Here is a 22304-nt window from a genome sequence, read left to right as displayed (position 1 = left end):
TCACCAAGACACAGTTGTTTTCTGAAATTTTCTTTTTTTTTTTTTTCTTTCAAACATCTCACAGAGTTGAGACGAGACATAAGTACAGACACATATATTCATAGAGTTTTACAATAGCATGTGATCACACTTCTGTTCCTAGTCTCTGGTCCTGTTGGAAAGTACAGGTGTTGGCTGAAAGACACTGATTTACTGGATGAAGGGCATGCGCTCCTTGTTGTCATTGTCTCCCTCGTGCTCCTCCTCTTCTTCACCAGCTTCACTAGTCTCGGTGCTGTCATTGGCCATCTGGAGAAAAAAACAACAACATAATCATTCCACATCACCACGTATCGAGGGAAATAATTGCCTTGAATGCAATGTGGGGAAGAGATTATCAACCACTTTCATTGATTCCATTCTGCTGCCTCTCTATCGTTTGAGTGTGTATCTGATATTGGTAATTCGACATGACTGCGACAAAGATTTTCTGACATTAGATTTCAGAAAATGACTTCTGAGTAAACCATTACTCTCATCTCCCCTTTAAGCATTATATCAGTCTAAAGGATCTCCATGGAAACAACAGATGTAACAGTGCATGATTTCCTGCTCGCTGTCACTACGTGTTTTTGCCTTGTCACCCGTAAACAAGTCTGAAGACTTAAGGAATATGTACAAAATGTCTTTTCATCTACGACCTGCTAAAACAGAACATTTTCCTTACCAATGGCGTTGGAGACTTCTCTACATCCAGAATAAGTTTTCCTATGTTGCCTCTGTCATGGATTCTTTGCATGGCTTCCTTCACCTGATGATCCAGAGTATATTGTCAGTCTCCATACAAATACTTTAAGACACACACACACCACACACACACACACACACACACACACAAACACACAAACACACACACAAAAGAAAAGAGAAATTAATTTACGTTATAATGGAATGACTTCACTAAAGTGCTGGAATGTGATTATTTTCATACTGGGAAGCATAGAGCTTTCACTCTCGATCAACTGCTGCAATGCTTTGTATTCCACTGAGGGTGGCAGTAGAGTCAAGACATGCTTTTAACCCGATAGATAGGAATCCTCTGCAATCAATTTAGAATACATCAAATCATCCTTTTCAGGTACTTAAGAATTTTAGTGGTACTATGACTTTTACAACATTGATGCAAAAGCCTTTAAAAATCCCTTTTTGTCAATTTCATTGTGCTATGGCAGTTTCAGAGTGGGTGGATTACACAGATAATCACAACAATGAAGGGGCCACTGGGACCATCATATGTAGAGAAATGGTGAGATTTATGGGCAGTCGTGCTGAAATAACGACTGCATCTGCAGAAACCAAAAGAGCACAGCTGAGTGTTATCACTAGCCCCCAGAGCAAACATTAGCCCGCCTACAGAACTGAGCTGGAGCCGCTACACCGAGATGGAGGGAGTGTGACTCATAGCCAAATACTCCTTGTCAAGGTCTTGCCTTCTGTCCACTGTGATGGGTTAGTTCAGGTCTGCAACATAAAACCATTTCCTAGGAGAGCCACAGGCCTATACTCTTTCGTGTTTTGCAACAGATTATACAAAAAGAATATGCAAATCACACACTGCAAAGCAAAGCAAAGCAGAACTTCACTCTCAAATAAACAGATGGTATTTATGATATTGGAAAATAAAAATGCAGCATTTAAAACCTTCGTTTGAGAGCGCAGTCACTCCACCACTGTCACGATGAGTCAGACTACTTGTGATCAGTCACTCAGTCAGGTAGTCACATAGACTCCAGATAGCTCTCTGAAACATGTCTCTTTGGATGAAGCCAGGTTTGAAGGATGACAGAACAGATGACAGACAGTTCTAATATTAGGTGAATACTAAGAGAATAAATCCTGGCTTTTATGGTCTCTTTCTTATAGTGTCCTATTTGGCGACACTTGCACAGAAACAGTTTGGTGATTCTGGGCATGCATAGAAACATTAACTGCTGGCTATGACCTGTCTGTATTTGTGTTTCAAAAGAGCATGACAGACAGCGATCATACATTAGATCCCCACAGAGCCACATATGTGACTGTCAGCAAAGAAACAGGAGCTGAGAGAGAGAGAGATTTGAACAGCAGAACAGCATGCCCTTACTGATGATTAAACTGCCCCCATAAGAGTGATGGCCTCTGGAGTAGACAGACACCATCCCCTAAACTGGCTTTCTCACAAAGCATCATGCATCATCACTCACTCCATAAAACATCTATTGCCTCTTCAGTGTCTCTCCCCTTCAGGTTTAGAAGGATCTCAGAGGTATTGCAAATAAGTGGAGGGTTTGATTGCTTCAGAATGAGTCAACTGTGGCAGAGGAATAGAATGCATGAGAGAGAAAAGCTATTCTAAGAAAACAGAGTGCTCTGACGGCTGTATCCTTACCCTCTCCAATGTGATACATTCATCAACTGGCATTAACACATAATCTCATTTAAAGGAAAAATAATAATATTAGCTGTAAATGGCATGCGTGATAATGAACGGTAAACATCTTCATTTTCTCATTAGGATGTCATAATCTAATACGTATCCCGACTACAAATGAATTTCTCCTGCTATTCATATATTATGTTTTATGACATGTTAGATACCTTGGATGTTGACTTGGTAAATAAATTTCAGTGAAACAGAGTCGAATGTTTCTTTTTCATAAAAGAAATTTGTCCATGAAAACTATTATCGTATGAGCCATGCATGTCATACAACGTCCAGCAAGCATCTAGAATTACTTTAGTTCACCATGCTAGTTATAGCCACCGTGTCTTTCACATAAAGTGATTTTTATGTTTTTTCCAGCTCTGAATTTCAAACGGTGACTAACTTTTTGAATATTAAATGACAGTGCAAGTTGACATTTAAAACATTTCTGACATGTAAAAAAATTCACAGACAACTGAATAATGGGATTGTTTTGCCAAAAAAATACACATTTTCTGAAACATTTTCCATGCTGTTGTCATTTTATTTTGAAACTCTGCTATAGTATCTCTTTCTACGAAATATTGGTTAGACTGTCTGTCAAGAAAAAGCCTGATGACATTCCAGATTCATATTTGAAAGAGTCAGCTAATAAAGAGCTGTCCATCTGCTTTTCCATGCATCTTGAACAAATGAATGGACATCTTTCTCAGACAGTATGAACTGACCACAGCTGACGTATGATGCCCTTTTCCATTTTTAACTCCACCATTCACTTCAACCACCGTTCCTTATAAAATGTCAGAACATTGACCATTTCCCATCACTGAGGGTCCTACCAAACCTGCTCCCAACAATCAATAATCAAGCAGTGTTTTTAACCTGATTATGGGACACGAATGCCTTAATCACGTCACCTGTGTAGTAATAACAACAGCAACTTTAATGGACTTTTTAAGCACAATAAGGAATATACAACAAAGGTGACTGATAACTGTGACCAGTTCGATGAAACAAGCAGGCTAGTCATAATCTCAGACTGCCATGCTTCTGTCCTCACTTCTCCCCCCTGCTGGTCAATCAGTGCCATCTGTATGGTTGAATCTGTCTATTCAATCATTGCTTTCAGCTGTCTGTTCATCACTTCCTTGGTTCCTGTATACCTCTGTCTTTTGTTTAGTTGCAGACTTCTCGTTTGTAGGAGATTTCTGAGCTGTGCACCCTTGTCTCCTGGGAATTGTTCCCGGTTTTTCCTTGTCCTGAGGAATGAATGTGTTTGTTCTGTTTTATTTTGCTTGTTCCTGTTTGTATGCCCTGGTTTTGTCCTTAAAAGAAACTCAGCTCAGCACATGCATCCAGCTTCCTTGAGATTTTGTGACACTACCAAATAATATAATTTTGGCAAGTTCAGCTAGCTAATGCTAACATTCTGAAAACATCTTAACAGACTGGTTGTGTCATCACCGCACAAACTTTCACTTGCAAGGCATTAAAAAAAAAAAAGTTGTTCATGAAATAATAGAGCTTATTTAGAGCGATTAGAGGTAACCTACAGCTCAACCTGTAATAGCAGACTGCACTAATACTTCCCCATTTCTCTCACTTCACTACAACTCCCTTCAATTCTTAATCTCTTGTTTAAAGCAGATTGGGGTCTTGAGTCTTTTCAAAGGCTGTGGAGGGTGAACTCATGCATGAGCCTAGAGCCTAATCTGGACTGAGAATGTAGCCCAATCAGAGAGCACTTATTCAGGCCTGCATTACTCTGTGTAACCAGAGGAACAGTGAAGGCCAACCCTTTACTGTCTGTGTCTGGTTATTGTCTCACCTCAATATAAAACACAATAACTGAAAGAGGGCCACATCTTTTCAGCTGAATTGACTCAGACCAGAACACTTTAATGAGCCATTAAACAAGGGGAACTCTAGTTTCTATGCACAATCATTCTGAGCTAGTTGTTGTGGTTGTGCTTCTCTGCCTAATTTACTGTAAACAAAAGTGAATGTAGCCCTTTGTGTTGTACACTTCCTTGTCATGTGGTATATAACAGACGAGCACCAAATAAAAGCAGGACAAAAATGACTGAACGCTTAGCGATGGAACAGCAATGTAGAAAATGGCAACAGCCGGTGAGCAGGATTTTATCTGAAGGCAATACACAGTAAGGGGGCATGTCTCATGGCAACAGTGACAAGCCTTCTATCTGAGGTTAAAACACACCAGGAAAGGGTGTGAATAGCTAAGCTTTTTTTTAATAGCCACTTTCTGGCAATCAAGCCCTCTAAAACACATCTGAGTCTGTGAGCTCCCTCAGCCCATTGCGTGACGATGCAGACTGGCAGCCTTCTGAGATTAGGGTCAGCCCTGTCTGGTTCTGTACCCATTAGAATTCTCCTCCCACACTCATGATATAGAACTGATGTCCTTGCTGTGTCAACCACAAGAGTTTACTGAAAGTATCAAGGCAGTTTGGTATGAGAGAATATGCTACATAACATTCACTATGACAACACAGTAAAAATGTCTCTGAAGGCTCTCATGACAGCAAACTGGGAAAGACTGAATCGGGAGATACTTGGGTGTATTCAGGTCTGATGCTAATCCTGTCACGTACAGCTCTGTATTGTTTCTATGTGCATTATCTTAAGCCCTTAATAAAGAATACGTGTGGGACAGAACAAAAATAATAATTAAAAAAAAAAGCAAATTCATCACATTGTTTTCAAACGATCAGTTTCACAAAACACAAGAAGAAAAACAGATCCGTATAGAACGACTCCTTTCAATGTTATTGTTTCATATATTTTGCATTTTGAATACATTTTGTATATTCACTGGTGTGATGGAGCGGCTGAAGCCACAGTCTCTGACAGCTTATGAGGATCATTAACTCTGTGTGAGATGCATCATCAGCTCAGATACATCCTCAGACATGTCTGGGATCACCAATGAAAATTCGCTGAAATAACTGTTTTAACCCTCTCAATACAATATTACAATGTATGATTATGAATAGCAGTGCTTTGACTAACTACACCTCTAACCTCAGCAAGGGTATTTGGGTAGGCTAGAGATGCTCCCTGTTCCCTTTCTGAAGCTACAGTACCAGTCCTGTATCTCATGGGGTCCATTTTAAAACCGTATTTAAATCCTAGAATATATCATACCAGCAAAACAAGCTCCATTTTGATACAACAGTAGTACAAATCAAGAAGAATGTAAATAACATTTTAAAGATACTGACAGAAGTAAAACTCAGTGTAGGCTCCCAGAGCTTGAGGGCATGTCCTTAATCTGTTTATGGTGCACCGAGGGCATGTGTCCTTCTGGGGCCATTGTCCTATTCAAACGAAAGGAGGTTCCCATTCAGTTTTGCAACATTGTCATTCTTTTGGTCAGAGGTCCGTGAGAAAATAACTGCCATTAAACTCATGCAGGGGTGAAATCCCTTAGTAAGGAGAAAACTTTTATTAACTGTAAAGCAAACTTGAGTTCTTACAATGAAGTCTTACAATCAACAGCAAAATGTTTGATGGCTCACTTTCAAGGATGAAAAAAATATTTGCAAAAATAAAATGTTCAGAAGACATTACCACACCCATGACTATAAGTCTGAAATAAATGCTGTCAGATAAACATAACTGCATCACTGTATAATCCCAGCAATGCAACTGAACTCTTGCAAACCGAGACTAGCTCCAGGATATTTAAAAGAAATTTTTAATGAAACTCTTGGGCAATAATGTCCTTCATGTCAGATTCCTTTAAAATACAACATAAACCCAGGAAATCTCTGTCTAAAACTCGTAAACATTCCTTTCTGTATGACACACATTCCTTTAAGACCCTTTGAGTTTTTGGTCTGTCCATTCATATTACACGAAGGTGATACAATCACAAAAAACTACTGAACCAAACAACATCAATATGTTACCACAACTGAACTGAATAATCACAACTGAAGGCTAGCCATGTAAGTCTGAGCATCAAAAAGTAATTTTAAAATTACAAAATCTTCCGTCTTGATATCAGCTTACTAAATATTTCCTCAATTACATTATCCCCCTTTGACTTGGTCTAGATAAGATTTCATATTTCAATATTCATACTACCACATGCATTTATGACAAAAGGAGGATTTCAGTTCATTAAACATAAATAAAGATATTCCATCAGCAGTGTCATTATGACAATGATATTGAAAGTACAGTTATTTACTGAGAGGGAAAAAATATTAAATGGAAATGGAATTCAATAACAATGTGATCAGCAGCACTAAACAGAATATAACCAACAATGTAAGCAGCTGTCATTGGGATAAAAAAAATGCTGAAAATGTATACATTGTCTCTCAGGAAATTGCTGGAATATATAATGAGCTGTCTAAACAAACCGCACAACAGTGAGGTTAATGACTCATGTCACAAGATTCGATTAGCTGTAATTATTTACCTTAACAGCTAATGTGAGGTGTAAGGCAACTACATTTACAAGCAAAACCTCTGCCAAGAGTGGAAAACAGTGAAATCACAAAGTGCAGGTGCAAGACTGCTGAGGGAAAGAAAACAACATCTCTGATTAAATGCATGAATGTACAACAGATGCTGCCAAGGACCAGGCGCTCCAGAGAGGACTGAATCATGAGTGAATGAAAGATGTCTTTATGTTCATAATTATAACGTGAGTGGTCAGGACCAATGCATATTACTCATCATCTCAAACAGTATCACGTAAAGAAGTGTTACTGTCTTCTGAACAACAGCTTTTAAAACAGTTATGTATGTTTAATTCTTTTTTCAAACAAATGCACAACTTTCATCAGAACTGTAATGAAGTCAGAATCAACGAATCGGTCCAGAGCTTTTGTTTTTGGTCACAGCTGTGCATCTTTCACAGGCATAAAGGTCAGTAACCATTTAAATATCCTCGGGGTCTAACTGGGTATCACTGTCTGGTCACTATCTTACCATATGGCTACTAAGCCAGGTCACCAAATACTGGCAACAGTGCAGGCCCAAGGTTCCCATGGCAACTATACAAAGCTTGGCTCTGCTGAGAGGAAAATGTGAAAATAAGGGTCGCAGTAAGGCACAGTGACTCTCTAGCTCTGCAGCACAGTTAAGGACAAAAGACTGCAATGCAGGAGTCTGGGCAGGATGGCAGAAAATTTTGAGAGTAAAAATGTACAGAGGACAGTTTCCTCATTACTCATCACTGTGCTAGTTAGATGAGACAGGTAGAACACAGTCATACAATACAGTCCATTACAAAAATCAATTTTATTACTCATTATATTACTTACAAAAATGCAATTATCTTGGTAGATGGAAGTTCCAGAACATTTTTCATTATGCAAATCAGTGGATGGTTTAGGTTGACTTTTTCTAAGACTATTGTGTTTAGCAAAAGGAGCTCTCTGCTTTATTAAAACATAAAGCTATAAAACGTTTTAACTTACCTATTTTCACAGTTGAAGATTAAAGTGTAAGGGTTATGGTTACAGGTTTTTCATTGGGCCCATCCAGAGCAGAGCATCTGTTGCGGGATGTCTGCTCTGAGATGTGGAACGTGACTATGTCTGCACACCTATCTCAGTGCTCAGGTGACCAGGACAAAGAGTTTCAAACCATTCCCAAGTCAGAGAGAAAAATGGATTCACATAATAGGCCCGTGTTCATTTTCCTCAGGCTCATTGTAGAGCATCATAGAGAGAATAAGATACTGAGAATGTCAATTTATATTGAGGTCTGTCACTTAATGTGCTCAACTGACTTCTCCATTTCTAAAATAAGATAAAGCAATCTAGCTTTTATCTTCCCCATTCTATGTGTAACACAAACATCACTATATTTTTAGAGAATAGCTCTCAAACATTTCTCTTTCTATCATTACATGTTCATTGCTCAATCCACATTTCTTTTCTACGCTTACTGTGATGTGTTAAAAAGAGTCAGCCATTGAAATGATAAATGGAGTTTGAAAGCATGCTGGAACTACCATCTGAGGGAAGCTGAAAGATTTTCTGCGAGAAATATGATTTCCCTTCACTTGTAATAACAGGTGAGTAAATGTGCTGTGATCACAAATAGACTGTTATGGTGTCTGGGGCACAAACTGTTTCAGGCTCCGTTTATCCTCATACCGCATACCAGCCCAGCTACGCCCCGCACAGGCTTAGCTTATGCTTGACTTGAGCATTATTCATCACGGACAATAATACCGGTTCAACTCATGATGCAAAAAGACTTGCGGGCTATACTACTGGGCTAATGTAATCTAAGGAAGCGGAATCATAAGCATGAGTATGTTTTACATTTGAGTCTTCAAAGACATTCATTGTAGCAACCCACGGAGAAGAACAGCAAACAGCATTCATTTTGTACAACATGTCTAAAAGAGAGGAACCTCTTTCATTCATTCTGCAATCATATGTGGTATCTCACTTTGATATTCCTCTGAAGCATTAGATCAAACCATTTCCTCCTCTTGGATCAGTGTATCAGTACAAAAACTGAGTACCAGTCTGTTTGTTCCTGTCACACTGAGAATAAACCACGATAAAGAAGTGGTCTGGTGATGTTAGTGGCAATAACGTTCTATTTAACATCAAGATATCTATCCTCAACTCATGCCTTGGGAGGAGGGAGGAGAACACACAATGAACATCACACAGAGGAGATCCCATTCCCTCCTGGTGCCTGCTTAAGGCATTATCAATTTGTCTTTCATTTCCACTTACTTTCCTTCTAGTTCTCCTTTCTTCACACTTAAGAAATCTCATTCTCCTTGTATCTCTCTCAGTCTTCTTTAGAACAACATATAGTTCTCACAGCAATAAGGGGTAAAGTAACACGAGTAAAAGTTAGCGTGTGTTCACAGTGATAAGTAACGTTACAGTTTGGTGATCAGTGCCAGACATGACGTGTTTTTGAAAGCAGATAACAGAGCGTGCTAATCACCTGACACTGGAGGAATGAAGCCCGATGACTGCACATTAGCCTTTCTAATGCACACTGTTCGTTCTGCTCAGCAGGCCTTGTGACAGCCCAGCTGCAGCCGGTGCTCTAACAGACTTTAAGGGGATGGAGGCAGTGCTATTTCATATATAGAAGGCAAAATAAGACGGGGGAAATGTTTCTTCGCCATACAAAAATCCTTGAATTTGAAGATGAAGAGTGCTTTTTAACCAGCAAACTTTTTTTCTTTGCAAAATTTGTTTTAAATTTTTAAGTAAGGACAAAGCTCAAAATCTGTGGCATTCTATCACTTATCACAACGTAGGTAAACACCAGACCCCTGTGGCATTTAGATATGACAAAAACGTGTGGGGACCACCATCGGCAACATTTGTTGACAGCCTTCTGTTGACAATCCCCAAGCGATCAAAAACCCACAAAAACTCTCAATATTCCACAATAACAATCATTTGTGTAGACAGACTGATACTCCTAGATTACAGTAATGTCTCTCCCAAATATGGTTACAACACAGTTTAGTATGTTTATGATATTCCCTAGGTACATGCATAAATCAGCATAAAACGCCAAACAACAATGGGGCATTATTCAACCCAAAATCCATTTTCAAATATTGAATCAGTTGTTACGGAGACACTCATGAGCTACAAGACAACAGTATTTCCTTTGGAATTTGCTTTAGTAAACCGTGTTTTTTGATTTTTCAATGGGAACTGGAAGTGGGATGTCAAGCTTTGCAAATCTGGGACTCAGTCTACATGAACAATGCAAAAAAAGGATGATAACAGTTCTGTTTTTACCTGTTCTTACTATTGCTTAAGTTTCATCCTGACAGCCTGTGCCATATAATGTGAAGTATTCAAAATAGTCTACCCGTGACAATGGTTGAGGCATTGTGTATTCTGAGATGCTGCTCTTCACACCACTGCTGCAACATTTCATTATTTACCGGTTTCCTGTCTCAGGGCCCCAGACTAACTTTTTACATGGGTCGCACTGGTGCATCTAACTTTTTCATTTAGGTGCACCAGCACTTAAATTAGGTGCACGCAAAATTTTTCACTGCACCTTTTGGTGCTGCAATAATACATTTTATCTTATTTATCAGTTCCCATACACATTGGTAATTCCTTAACACATTATGTAAACGATTGTAAAAAGGAATAAAGGTGCAGATAAATGTTTTTTTCAGGGCCAGGGATGCCTGTAACAGGCACCGCAGCATTTTTCTTGACAAAAAAACCATCAATAGTTCTCTTCATTTTGAATTACTGGTATGTTTTAAGGTTGTGATGTTGCTCAAGGAGGAGTACTGTGTGTGGTTTCACACATACACATGCCTTATTTTTTTCTCCACTCGTGTTCAGCAAAGAAGAACATCAGGGTCAGAGCCAATCAGAGGCAGAGTAGGGGCAGGTCTTCACAGAATGCGGGTGGGGGAAAAAAATAACGCTACACACATACACACACATACAGACGGAGGTACAGCGGTGCGACCAGTGAAAATATTTAGTCATACTTACATACAGATACATACATACAGATTTTGGATCGCACGTGCAACCAAAACGGTTGCACTCTGGACCAATATGTCTGTCTATTAGCTTGCATGAACCTTCCAACTCCTCTTTGGCCTTGCTCATCAATGAGCTCAACCAAAGGACTGCCACTGACTGTTTTTAGCTCGCTTGTTACACCATTCTCAGCAAATCCTTGACACTTTGTGAAAAGCTGAGACATTTCTGACAGACTAGAATCCAGTGCACCTGGAACCAGAAATCATACCATGCTCACTGTAGCTCAGGTCAATAGTGTTGTCTGTGCTAATGTATTAAATCCAACAATAACTGGACCTCTCAATTCCTGTCTGCCTACTTCATATAGCAGGCCATGGCCTTGGGACTCACTTTCTGTAGAGGCAATTCATTTCCATTAGTATAACAGTTATAACTCAAATATTCCTCTGTCGGGATCTATGCACATAGGTTTGAGGAGCGAGAAAGGATACATACACCCACTAAGACAAATTCTCAAAGAAGGCCACATTTTCCAGCAGCATTTCTAAGATCAACTGCAGCAGCAGTTCTGCATTTAAAAGTGGTTTTTCATACCCACTTAAGTTGAATATTGTGCAGTGGGTCTTAAATTAAACTAATGAAAGCAACTGCCCTTTTCTCCTTTCCGTGTTTGGTAAATTGTGTTTCTTTATCCCAAAGCCTCCCACATCACAATACTGCAGTAATCAGGGTTCCTATAAATAGTTTTAAAATCCAACTGTTAACATGTACGTTACATTCTGACTATGTATGCTATTACTGTATGTTGCCAAATAATTGCCAGAAGATTGCAGGTAGGTACTGTAGCTCATACAAATCAATTAACACCAAACCCAGACAAGTACAATGCACAGCATTTTATTCAAGCTGCAAAGTTAAAACAGTGCAACGTTATTCGGAATTTATCATGTAAATTTAAATAACTGTATACCAGGGGGCATGAGACACCAATTTACCCCCAAATGTTCGGGGAGACGGCAAGGGAGCTTCCCTGAGCTCCATAGCCTGGTACATTAATTATTTCTGAAATAAGAGAGAAATTCATGTTTTAGGTTACCAGGGGACCAGAGGCCAAAATATAGATTTTTGTATTTAATTCTCTGTAGCAGGGGCTATGAGAGACCAATTTACCCCCCAGGGGCCAGAGAGAAGCCCAGGGAGTTCTCCTGAGCTCCAGAACCTGAAATGTTGATTTCTTTTTAATTTAGGAGACTTTTTGTAATTTGGATTACCACTGGGCCACAGAAATTTGTTTAACACCTCTTTTCCACCAGGATGGTGTCAGTGCTAAGCCAGTTCTGCCTTGGTGCCTTTTGAGATCTGGCCCGCATTTCGACAGGTTTGAGAACCGAATGTTATGTAGCGAAAGTTGAGGTAATTTCCATGGGGAAAAAATCATGGTGGACTGAACGCATCTGCTTTGCTTGCTTTTTATAAATTTACTTTTACACTAGGCTTCCACATAGCGAAACACCTCGTGAATTTTGCCCAACCATTTTTCGCTCTGGGGGCGAAATTCGTGAAAAAAGCAAGCCTGTCACCTAGCTCAAAAGTTCAAGTGCTTGAATAAAGCTACAGTGACCTATTTGTCCCGACCAGAGCTGTTGAGAGAGTCTACCGCTCTGGCCCAACTATGTTCAAGTAACATGTGAACAACAACCAATGTTGATGTAGGCACAAATCGTTGCCCATACTTCTTTTAATCATACATGTTTTCATGCTACACTCAGCCTTTCACTTCCGTCATCTTGGTCACTTTTTTTGTTACTCCCACCCCTTTAGAGATCATCACGTACCAAACACGTCACACGCACAACTGATTGGTTCTCGTGTGGTTCTCATTTTTATAGACACTGACGTCAGTGGCTCCAACTTTTGGACAAGCAATCTTTTTTCGGTGGAAATGTGTGGAACCGGTTCTAGATTAGGCTCTGGAACCAGCACCATGTCGGTGGAAAAGGGGTATAAATCCCTTTTGCTGGGATTTTGTCTGTGCTAGCTGCCTGCTCCAAATGCCATGAAAAACACTCTGCTTGTATGATCAATTTAGTTTTAGAAATATTTTAGAGAACAGAAAAGGGACAGTAGTCCGGAAACACAAATATTTTTCCATACTCTCTTTTATTTTTTCCATCCAGACCTGGAAAATTACTAAAATCAAATACCTTACTTTTCAATACTGTGTAGGAACCCTGAGTAATCTACTTTCCTTGATGTTCATTTAGTACAAGGAAGAGCAATATTTTAGAATATTGTTTTGCAGCAGAATGAGAAGAGCAGTCTCTGCCTGTAACAGTGAATGATGGAAACTCATGGTAAGGCAGAGTGGATTTCAGGTTTCAGCTGCATAAGACAATACAACTTCTGCATATAACTGATTGGCTGCATTAGATCAACCTCTTAACTGAAAGGAAATGTATAAAATGTATCACACTTAAGTATACCAAGGAAAGATTCTACAATCAGCCTGTCTTTAAAGTACTCTGGAGAATATATTTTGATGACATTTTTTTCCAGAAGAGCTACCATAGCTGAAAGAAAATGTTACTTTGAGTTGCTGTTTTCAGAAATAGCCTCACACAACCATTATATGTTATACCTGCTCTCCACAGACAATCACTCAGCTGCAAAGACAATATAAATGCCAAACATTCATTCAGACCCCCTGCTTGTATTGCTCTCACATTAAAACAGCAAAAACCGGAGCTCTGGAGAGAACTTGACAAGAAAAAAAGAACACTTTTCAAAGGAAGCCTAAAGGCTTTCGAGCCACCAAAAATCACTCGAGTTAAGTCCTGCCACTCCGAGGGGGCCTTGATTTCTCCATTCTGCAAAGCACACTAATCTCACTGAAACATGACAAATATGATACATGTTCCTGCTTGCAGGCAGCAATTTCCTCTCTAGAGTGGAGCCCTAAAACAAGGAAACAAAATTCAATTACAAGCTAGACCACAAGACAACTCGACCACAGGTCTTCCATTTCTGAGTGTCTCACATAAACAGTTCTCAGCTGTCATGGTTTATCAATGCAATGTTAACACCGCGCTCGGCATAATGAGAGCAAACACACAACACAGCAAGAGATGTGTGAATTTTACAGGAAGCAAAGTGAGTCACATCATTTGCTCGAGAAGAAAGCTGAAAAGACATGTTTAATTCAGTTTTCAAAATAAATAACAACACATATTTAAATCAATAATATGAATGACAAAATATGTGGAGTAAAAGCAAAAAGGAAAATTTGGATGGACAGCTTTACCATATTAGACCCCCTGTATGAACAATAAGAATGCTCTTGATGAATTCACATATAGAGCCATGCCAATGTCCAAACACCAGTTGGACATCCCAGTGGTACATTACTGACCTCCAATCCAACGTCACAGCTGAGAAATATGTGGGTGAAAATCTATGTCCCATAGACATTTCTTTAAAACAGAACCTTTCCTGTTGCCTTAGGCATGGCCACAATGTACTGTATAACAGAGTGTAACTGTGTGAAGACGACAGAGTGACAGTAGAGACATCAGCTTGGGGCTGTGTGGGTGGGGACAACATAAATCACTGCAATCAGAGAGGAATGGACAGCCCACCTGCCATCTGATGAGGAGAGCTGATGGCGATAGAAATTCATCACACCGACCAACAGATGATGTGCATGTCCCTCTCTATCACAACACCATTACTACCCATTTCATTTGACAACCAATGGATTTAACATCTAAATTCCTATTGAGGAAGAGGATTGGAACATATCCATTTATGTTTATCAGACGTCGGCTCTGAGGCCAAAGAGTGACCGTCTACCCTCGATAGCAAACATGATGATGATGATATGTAGAATCACATCATGTGCTGATTCATGAATAATTTTGTACTGATTCTTCACTGAGCTAAAATACAGTGCCTTCCCTTACCTCTTCCAGTGCCCACAGGGAGTCCACTACTGGTCTGATCTTCTTTTGACTGTAGAGGGAAAGGAGTTTCTGAACCACTGTTTTCACCTGGTTGCAGCCTCCCTGCTTGAATAGGAGGTTGAGAAGCGAAAATCCTGCCATGACTTTGTTCTCTTCATAGAGTTTAATGGGGTTAACCTTCTCCACCTGCCACCACTAGAGGCCCAAATGCAAAGGAACTACAGTCAAAACCACTGGAGATAAAGGACAGTCTTCACATTATGTGATGCTTTAAAAGGGTGGCTGACACCGCTGCTTACAGGAAAGTAGGATTGACAGCTTAAACTAAAAAAAGATGTTCAGTTATTACTCACAGATTTAGCAAAGCTGAAGAAACTTTTAGTCTCTCCCGTCACCACGTTTGATGAACCTAAATGCATTCAAAGACAAAACAAACCAAAAATGAAAGGAAGCACACAAACAAACTAAAACAATGCAGCATATGAATTTTGATACAGAAAAGCTGAGAACTAGGAACACAGAAACAACGTTTTCCAACTATTGATCTACACTAATGGGCTGAAAGCAGCATATTAATGAATAATTGATGCATTATGCAGCAAATGCACTTGAATCTAAATTCTACATTTTTGTAGCCCTAGGAGCCACATTTGAATTAAACAGTTGGCATTACACAGCTGAAAGCTGAGAAAAAAAGAGTAATTATAGTTCCAGAAAGTGCTCATGTAGCGTTTATTCGAATTAACCTCAGTTTACCCTCATTTTTTAGCAGCACCTGATTTAGAAATCAGGTTCAAGAGGTCACATGCTGGCCTTCCAAGACTTAGGAAAAACTTTAGTATGTAATTTTACCTCAGAAAAATTCTGTGCAAGTAATTTGTTCAACAGGGACAAAAGCAGAACTTACCGACAGAACACTGCTCTGTTTTGGTTTTAATTAATTATTGCCCACAGTCTTGAATGGGTGAACCTTAAATGGACAACTTAAATTTACCATTTAATTTAGAGCTATAGGCTATATAAAAAAAATAAAAACAGAGACTCCACCAATAAAATGCTTTGTAAATTATTTTGGCAAATACTTGATTTTTAAATGAACAGAAGTTTATCAATCTAGAAATAGATTAGACCATTTATTATAAAAGGAAACATTCTTCGATACATCCAGGGTGGTACTGAAATCTCTATAATCCTCTGTCTGGCTGAGGTGTAGATCAGTGTGCCTGTCACTGACCGTATAGTATATATGTGCCCAGGGGCTTCAGTAAACTCAGCCCTTTTCCAGTGTTTTCTCCACATAGACAGTCAAGGAAAATGTCCACTCCATCAGGAGAAATCCTGCATGACACAAAAAATGTCACAAGAAAATAAACATATACTTGGTCAACTGTGCAAAAGAACATCCAGATTTCAATTTCAAAACTCAAGTCACTTTATGTTTTTAAGGAAGTCAAGCTGCTTTCAACTAACATTTGAAAAAATAACGAGGATGTTCTCAGGTAACAACTGCACAAGTTTTCCATATTATGCTTCACATACAAGGTAAAATGAACAAGAATGATAGGCATGTTATGATCCACAGGTCCTAATGCTTTTCTTTCTCCTGGACCGCCTACATGGATAAACTGCTTGGTGGGTCTTGTGATGCCCCAGGACTTGCCTATTGTATAAGAACTGACTTGGGCCCAATTTAATTTTACTTTCCTCCTGATCCTAAGAGGAATGTGGAGCAGCAGAGATGAAAGGCAAATTAATCTCCCTCTGTTTCTAATATTCCTTACATTTATTAGAACTTCAGAATGCACTAGGACAGTGTTTGAACCAAATCCATCAACACTTAAAATGCCACTTAGGCGAAACACTGATAGTGACCCCTGATAGTATTATAAGAAGCCTGGTGCATTAGTCAATTCAAAATAAAAAAGATTACCTAAATTTAAAAAAACACTAACACCCTTACCAGTCCGAGCAGTAAGGTCTTAACTAAACCAGAATGTAATCCATTCCACGAAAATTTAGGGCCAGGGCAAACACATACAACACTACTGCAGTGGGAGAGCACTATTTTATTTGCTAGTCACCTGGACAACAGAAAGATGTGTTTTATGTATTAACCTAATGGTTAAGGAGCCCTGATTGGCTCAACTGTTCTATATCAGTCGCAATCGGTTGTTGTTGGTAGATCAGTGTTTAAGGAGCCCACAGGCACCCCTCCCAGCAATAAACTGTTGCTTTGTGAGGAGGCCTGTGTGTTGCCATGGGGACCATAGCCAGTGTTTCAGTGAAGTCGACAGATGACGTTTGCATCATCAGATCATCACCGGGCTCTCCGTGGTCAGTGTGAGTCATATTAAAATAACAGTATAATCTCTTCATCCTATATCTACATCTACCTATATGTGCCATGCATGTCTACACAGTCAATTCCATTTCACACAGTTTTACGCTATTTAATCAGACAGTTTGTTTCAATTAAAAACTCCCATCAAAGTAGCAATTGCATGAGAGTATAAATCCAAATTAATTTTCCTTGTGTACAGTTGTGCTCATACATGTTAAACTGTAAACATTCCTTACTTCTTAACTTCTGGTACATAATCAATATTTCTGTCAAAAAGGTGAGTGACAGAGTCTTTGATTGCTTCGTGTTTGAAGGGTGAGGCAGTCCCAAAAACAGTGACATGGGGTACAGTGGAACACAACTGAGCAACAGCTTGACCCTGAAAAAAAGGAGAAAAATAACTGTAAATGATTCTCTACAGTCATGCTGAATTGAGTCAATTTCATTTCAAAATCAATAATTAATTTTGATTTTCTACACCTGTCGAATAGTCAGCAACACTTGTTAATAACACTTGCTTGTTAAAATAAAAAAATATCACTTTAATGGCCAAGATAACAAAGAATAATAACAAACAAAAATAAAAGCTATCAGTAAGCATGTTGCCCTTATATGACAAGAGTCCTGTTACTAAAGGCCTGTTAAGATGGTGATTTTCTTCCATCAACTCTCAGTTCTTAATTATTGCCTTTCTGCTCTATTACAAACTGTGAACGTATTACATAAACCAACATCCATCCATTCAGTGATGAGCAAATTTACAGACCAAATCTGATTGAAAATCAGTTAAATAAAAAAAAAATCCTAAATATATAAAAATGTCCAGTGTTGAACACTTGTAGCCCTCCTGACAGATCAGCCTATCAGCCAGCACGGATGGACAGAGCTGTGATTTGTCCATTATGTCCTTTAATGAAGCATCCATAATGCCAGTGTGATTCTCCCTTTTATCCAGTTCCCAGCGTTCTTTGAACGACTGACTTACCACACCACCGCCCGCTGAGTGAACCAATACAGACATCCCTTCCCTGAGATTAGCAACTTCAAACAGCATCATGTAGGCAGCAACAAAGTTCATGAGAAAGGCAGCAGCCTCAGGGAACGTCATGTCATCAGGAATCTTATGGACAAAATCTAATGGCGTGCACACCACCTCGGCCCAGGCATTGTAATTGACAAAGGCCATGACTCGATCTCCGATCTGAGAAGAGACAAAGCACTGGTACAAAAATTCTGGGCATTTCAATTCATGTATGAGTAAAGGAGTAAATGTAATGTTTCTGCATTACATATATAGATATCATATATATATGTGTGTGTGTGTGTGTGTTTGTGTGTGTATGTATAACTATACATACATACATATAATATGCAACACATTCTTAAATCGTTCTGCTAAGATATTGCACTGTACAAATTTCCATGAATATTACATTTCTTGAATTCAAATAAAAAAGGTCCCAAAGGCCATGTTTACACAATCATTTCATCAACTGGGAGCCATCACTCAGAATTTGGCATTACTTTCAGCCCAGAATAATCTTAAAAGGATCACATAGAAAATGCTTTTTGAAGTTCTGTTGCTTGAAAATGCACACTGCACAGAAGAGGACAAGGTGAAACAAGTGGCTAAAATGAGAGAAGAGAGCAGAAAGTGATGTGAGCAGCAGAAAGAACTATCATTCACTGGGAAATCAACAGCTGTCAGCATCTAATGCTGTTATGTAGAAAGTAAAAGTATAAATGAACGTGTGCATGGTCTGGTACTTCATAACAATACTTAGGTGTTCAGAAAGTGATACAAGATTTAAGGTATTGCCTTTTTATTTCACTGTATCTTACTACCTTGTCCACCTACCTCAAATCCTTTAGTGTTATCTCCCAAAGCCTCCACGATTCCAGAACATTCAAAGCCAGGCACAAGTGGTGTTTTAGGAGGATTATCAATATTCCCTTGCCTCACCATTAAATCTAAGAAGTTCAATCCACTGCAAAATAAAATTCCCATGTGAACGCTGACATATGAATCAATCAACTTTATCAAAATTTTACTAGTGCTGCTAACATGTGGCTGGGATTTGTTATACAGGTGGATACAAGCGAATGGTGATTATGAATTGTGTCACAAAATGCATAAACCATAAATCCCTCTGTATCTATGAAATGAATTGGGGTGAGCTATGCAGCCTAATGCAGTTATTGATGATGGAGTGCAAACAGAGATCAGAAAAATGAATGGACAAAGGTATTCCAAGGTGCAAATCTGTAAGCATACTGGAGGAAAGTTAGAGGGAATTCACAAGGATGACAACTAGCACTGAATTGGGGGAATTCCCTGACACAGAGGCTATCTCTGTAACATACTTATTTTATTTTATTAATTCATTGTTCAGTAAGGTCAACATGCCACGTGCAGCAGAGCAAGATATCAGACCCTAGCAACAGGTATCCTTCCTGCGCTGCACCTAGGCAATTATATTTCTGAGCTGCAGCTATTTACAGAATAGGGTGTCTCATTTTGGAAAATACATTATTAGAAAACATATCATGAGAGCTCACAAAACCTTTCTCTGTTTGACGCTGTACTTATATGTAACTATATTTGTAACCTGAGTTAATAGGTTAACGGCGTAAATGCACATTTACACATTGATCATTGGTTCGCACTCCACAACCAGTCGCTTCACAGTACGAATAATGCTTGCGTATTGATCCCCCACACATCAAAATTTGGCTTGATTAAACCGTTTGTGAAATTCCAACTGTGGATGATCATATGTTGTTTGAAAAAATAAACAATTTCTTTTTATAATAGCGCCATAACCAATGATAATAACATCTGTTAGACTGAAAATGATTCGAGAGCGTTGGCAGCAACATGTCGCACCAGTCGCGCAAAGTCTCGCAACAGCGCTCTAAAATCATAATTTCATGTTTGTCACATAGTGGAATATCGCACATGAAGAATGAAAGTTGAAATTGGAAGCATTTACCATGATTTAACTCGAATTTTGACCTCTCCCTCTTGAGGTTCGGGCATCGGTTTTTTTGAGACTCGGAGTTTGTTAAGACCCCCAAAACCAGTCAAGACAACAGCCCGCATTTCTTTGGTGTCCCCTGCAGATGCGACACTATCCGACTCTTTCGCACCGTTCTTTTCTATCATATGCTCCGTTTCTTCTGTAACCTCCGTTCCCTCCTTTGCCATATCTGCGGACTTCATGTGCCAACTAAGAGAGAATCACGACTTACTGGCGCTCTCCCAGACCTCACAGCCGCCTATTGGGTCCCTCGAAGTGAACAGCAGCCGTTAGACACGATGGGTGATGAGATCTGCCTTCAGTCTGATAGCACGGTAAGTGAACGCGCCGAATACCGTAAAACTAAGAATATGTGTGTGTGGTAAACTAAGAACGCCGAAATGGACGAGAAATATCATACTGAAACATCTCACTTAATTCATGCCGTTTAATGGTCAGCAGCGTATACCGGCTATAAATTAAACATAAATCAAGGTTTCCGGAGCTTGTATGAATCTGTCCCATGTACTTGAAATTAGCTTTTCGAATACGTTTAAATTAAGGAAAAGCTGGTTGAAATTCAAGAGATTACAGGATGAATGTAAAAAAAAAACGCCTTAAATTATCCTGTGGAGCTGTCATAATGTTAATAGAATCAATGAAATTATTTCCTTTTTCCCTTTTAAAAAGTCACTCAGTGTTTTGGAGTCCTGTTCCTGGGGCAAGCTCTGAATGCTGAGTGTCTACCTGCTCCAATACACCTGATTCAGCTATTTTTTGTTGTATGTTTGTTTGTTTATGTTACAGAAAGTTTGCATTATCAACACAGCCTATCCATTTCTCCTTGGTTTTTTTCCTGCCAAGCCCATAATTTAACCACCCCGAGACTTTGGGCTTAACTGTTAAATCACTGAGCTGAGCCAACAGCTGGTGGAATTCTCTGCCTTATTTATGTGTGCCAAGGCTTGGCATATTTGCAACATTTATAGTACACTGTATCAAATAGCATACAGCTATTGTGCTGTTCTCATCCAATGTGAGCCCCTGTTGGCAGAGAAAGGAATCACAACTTGAGTGGAACTGTAAAGTTCCAAGGTACACTGAAAGAATTATACCACATCTCCACTTTGGTCAACACAGGTTTTGGGCAAGCTTTGGCCTGAAAAATCCACTGAAGTGGATCATTAACGAGTAAAAGATGTATAGACCCTGCATAGATCATACTGTTGTTTAAATACACAGAAGAGATTCTGTTGCCATGTGGCAAAATGTTCTATCACCCAAGGAAACTCAAATACATTTAATGCAAAGAGTTAACTTTGGTGCAAACCGAGCAGACCATATCAAAAACACATCATTCATACTCTGGAAAATGACGTACTATGCTGATGGATATGTTTATTATCTGCAGATATGAAGCACTAGACAAGGCAGAAACATCATTCACAAGAACCTGCTGCTCTCTGCACAAAACTAAGATGAATGCTTGCCTTTCAACATTGGCAACTTGTCCAGGGCGTTTCACCGCCTTTCACCCAATGAATGCTGCACCCCCCCCCCCCCCCACCCTATTTAGGGTAAGCAGCTTAGATAATGAGTGAGTTAGAGAGTGAGAGTGTTCAGATTGCTACTAGCCAGTGCTTCTGTAGGACCTTGACAGCCTGAACAGCTTTGTAAAAATAGTCAGATCTCCTAATTCTCGGCAGTGACCAAGTTAGAGACCTGTTTCCTAGAAGTAACTGTTGCTAATGTTTCTACCAACAGTTAACTCAGAGGAAAATTATTTGTGGTTGTTGTACTTCTAAATATTTAATTCCTCTCATAGTACTGAGCATGCTGTTCACATAAGTAAACTTCCACTCTTCTAATGTGTGCAAAGCTGTAAGTCCTAAATTTTATAAAGGACACATTGCTCCTACTGGTGAAAAACATAGCTACATATAAACTACATGCTGCAGAGAAGACTATGATCTTCAACAAACTCAATAAAAAAATAAAAATAAAATAACACCTCAGTTACTATGGTATCACTATGGTTGAAAATAA

The 22304-nt window shown here is 39.2% G+C and overlaps 1 protein-coding gene across 1 annotated transcript; it reads right to left on the bottom strand.

Annotated features, from left to right (window-relative positions):
- Positions 1-189: 189 nt before the first annotated feature.
- vat1l (vesicle amine transport 1-like) lies at positions 190-20446 on the bottom strand. The gene is made up of 9 exons (XM_030766874.1): positions 20232-20446; positions 19097-19226; positions 18224-18439; positions 17475-17617; positions 16132-16235; positions 15251-15306; positions 14898-15092; positions 707-790; positions 190-288 (listed from the first exon to the last, which is right to left on the bottom strand). The coding sequence occupies exons 1-9, from the start codon at positions 20444-20446 to the stop codon at positions 190-192; spliced, it is 1242 nt and encodes a 413-aa protein (XP_030622734.1).
- Between the last annotated feature and the right edge of the window lie 1858 nt (positions 20447-22304).

Source organism: Chanos chanos, chromosome 2 (assembly GCF_902362185.1).
Source record: "Chanos chanos chromosome 2, fChaCha1.1, whole genome shotgun sequence".
In the NCBI taxonomy this organism is placed as follows: Eukaryota; Metazoa; Chordata; class Actinopteri; order Gonorynchiformes; family Chanidae; genus Chanos; species Chanos chanos.
This window is presented reverse-complemented; position numbering and strand designations above follow the sequence as displayed.

Excerpts from the sequence above, each read along its gene's own strand:
- vat1l (XM_030766874.1), bottom strand. The coding sequence starts at position 20,446 with ATGGCAAAGGAGGGAACGGAGGTTACAGAAGAAACGGAGCATATGATA. Across the intron at positions 18,440-19,096 it reads ATAACACTAAAGGATTTGAG|ATCGGAGATCGAGTCATGGC; the intron begins GTAGGTGGACAA and ends GTCTCTTCTCAG. Across the intron at positions 16,236-17,474 it reads TATGTACCAGAAGTTAAGAA|GATTTCTCCTGATGGAGTGG; the intron begins GTAAGGAATGTT and ends TGTGTCATGCAG.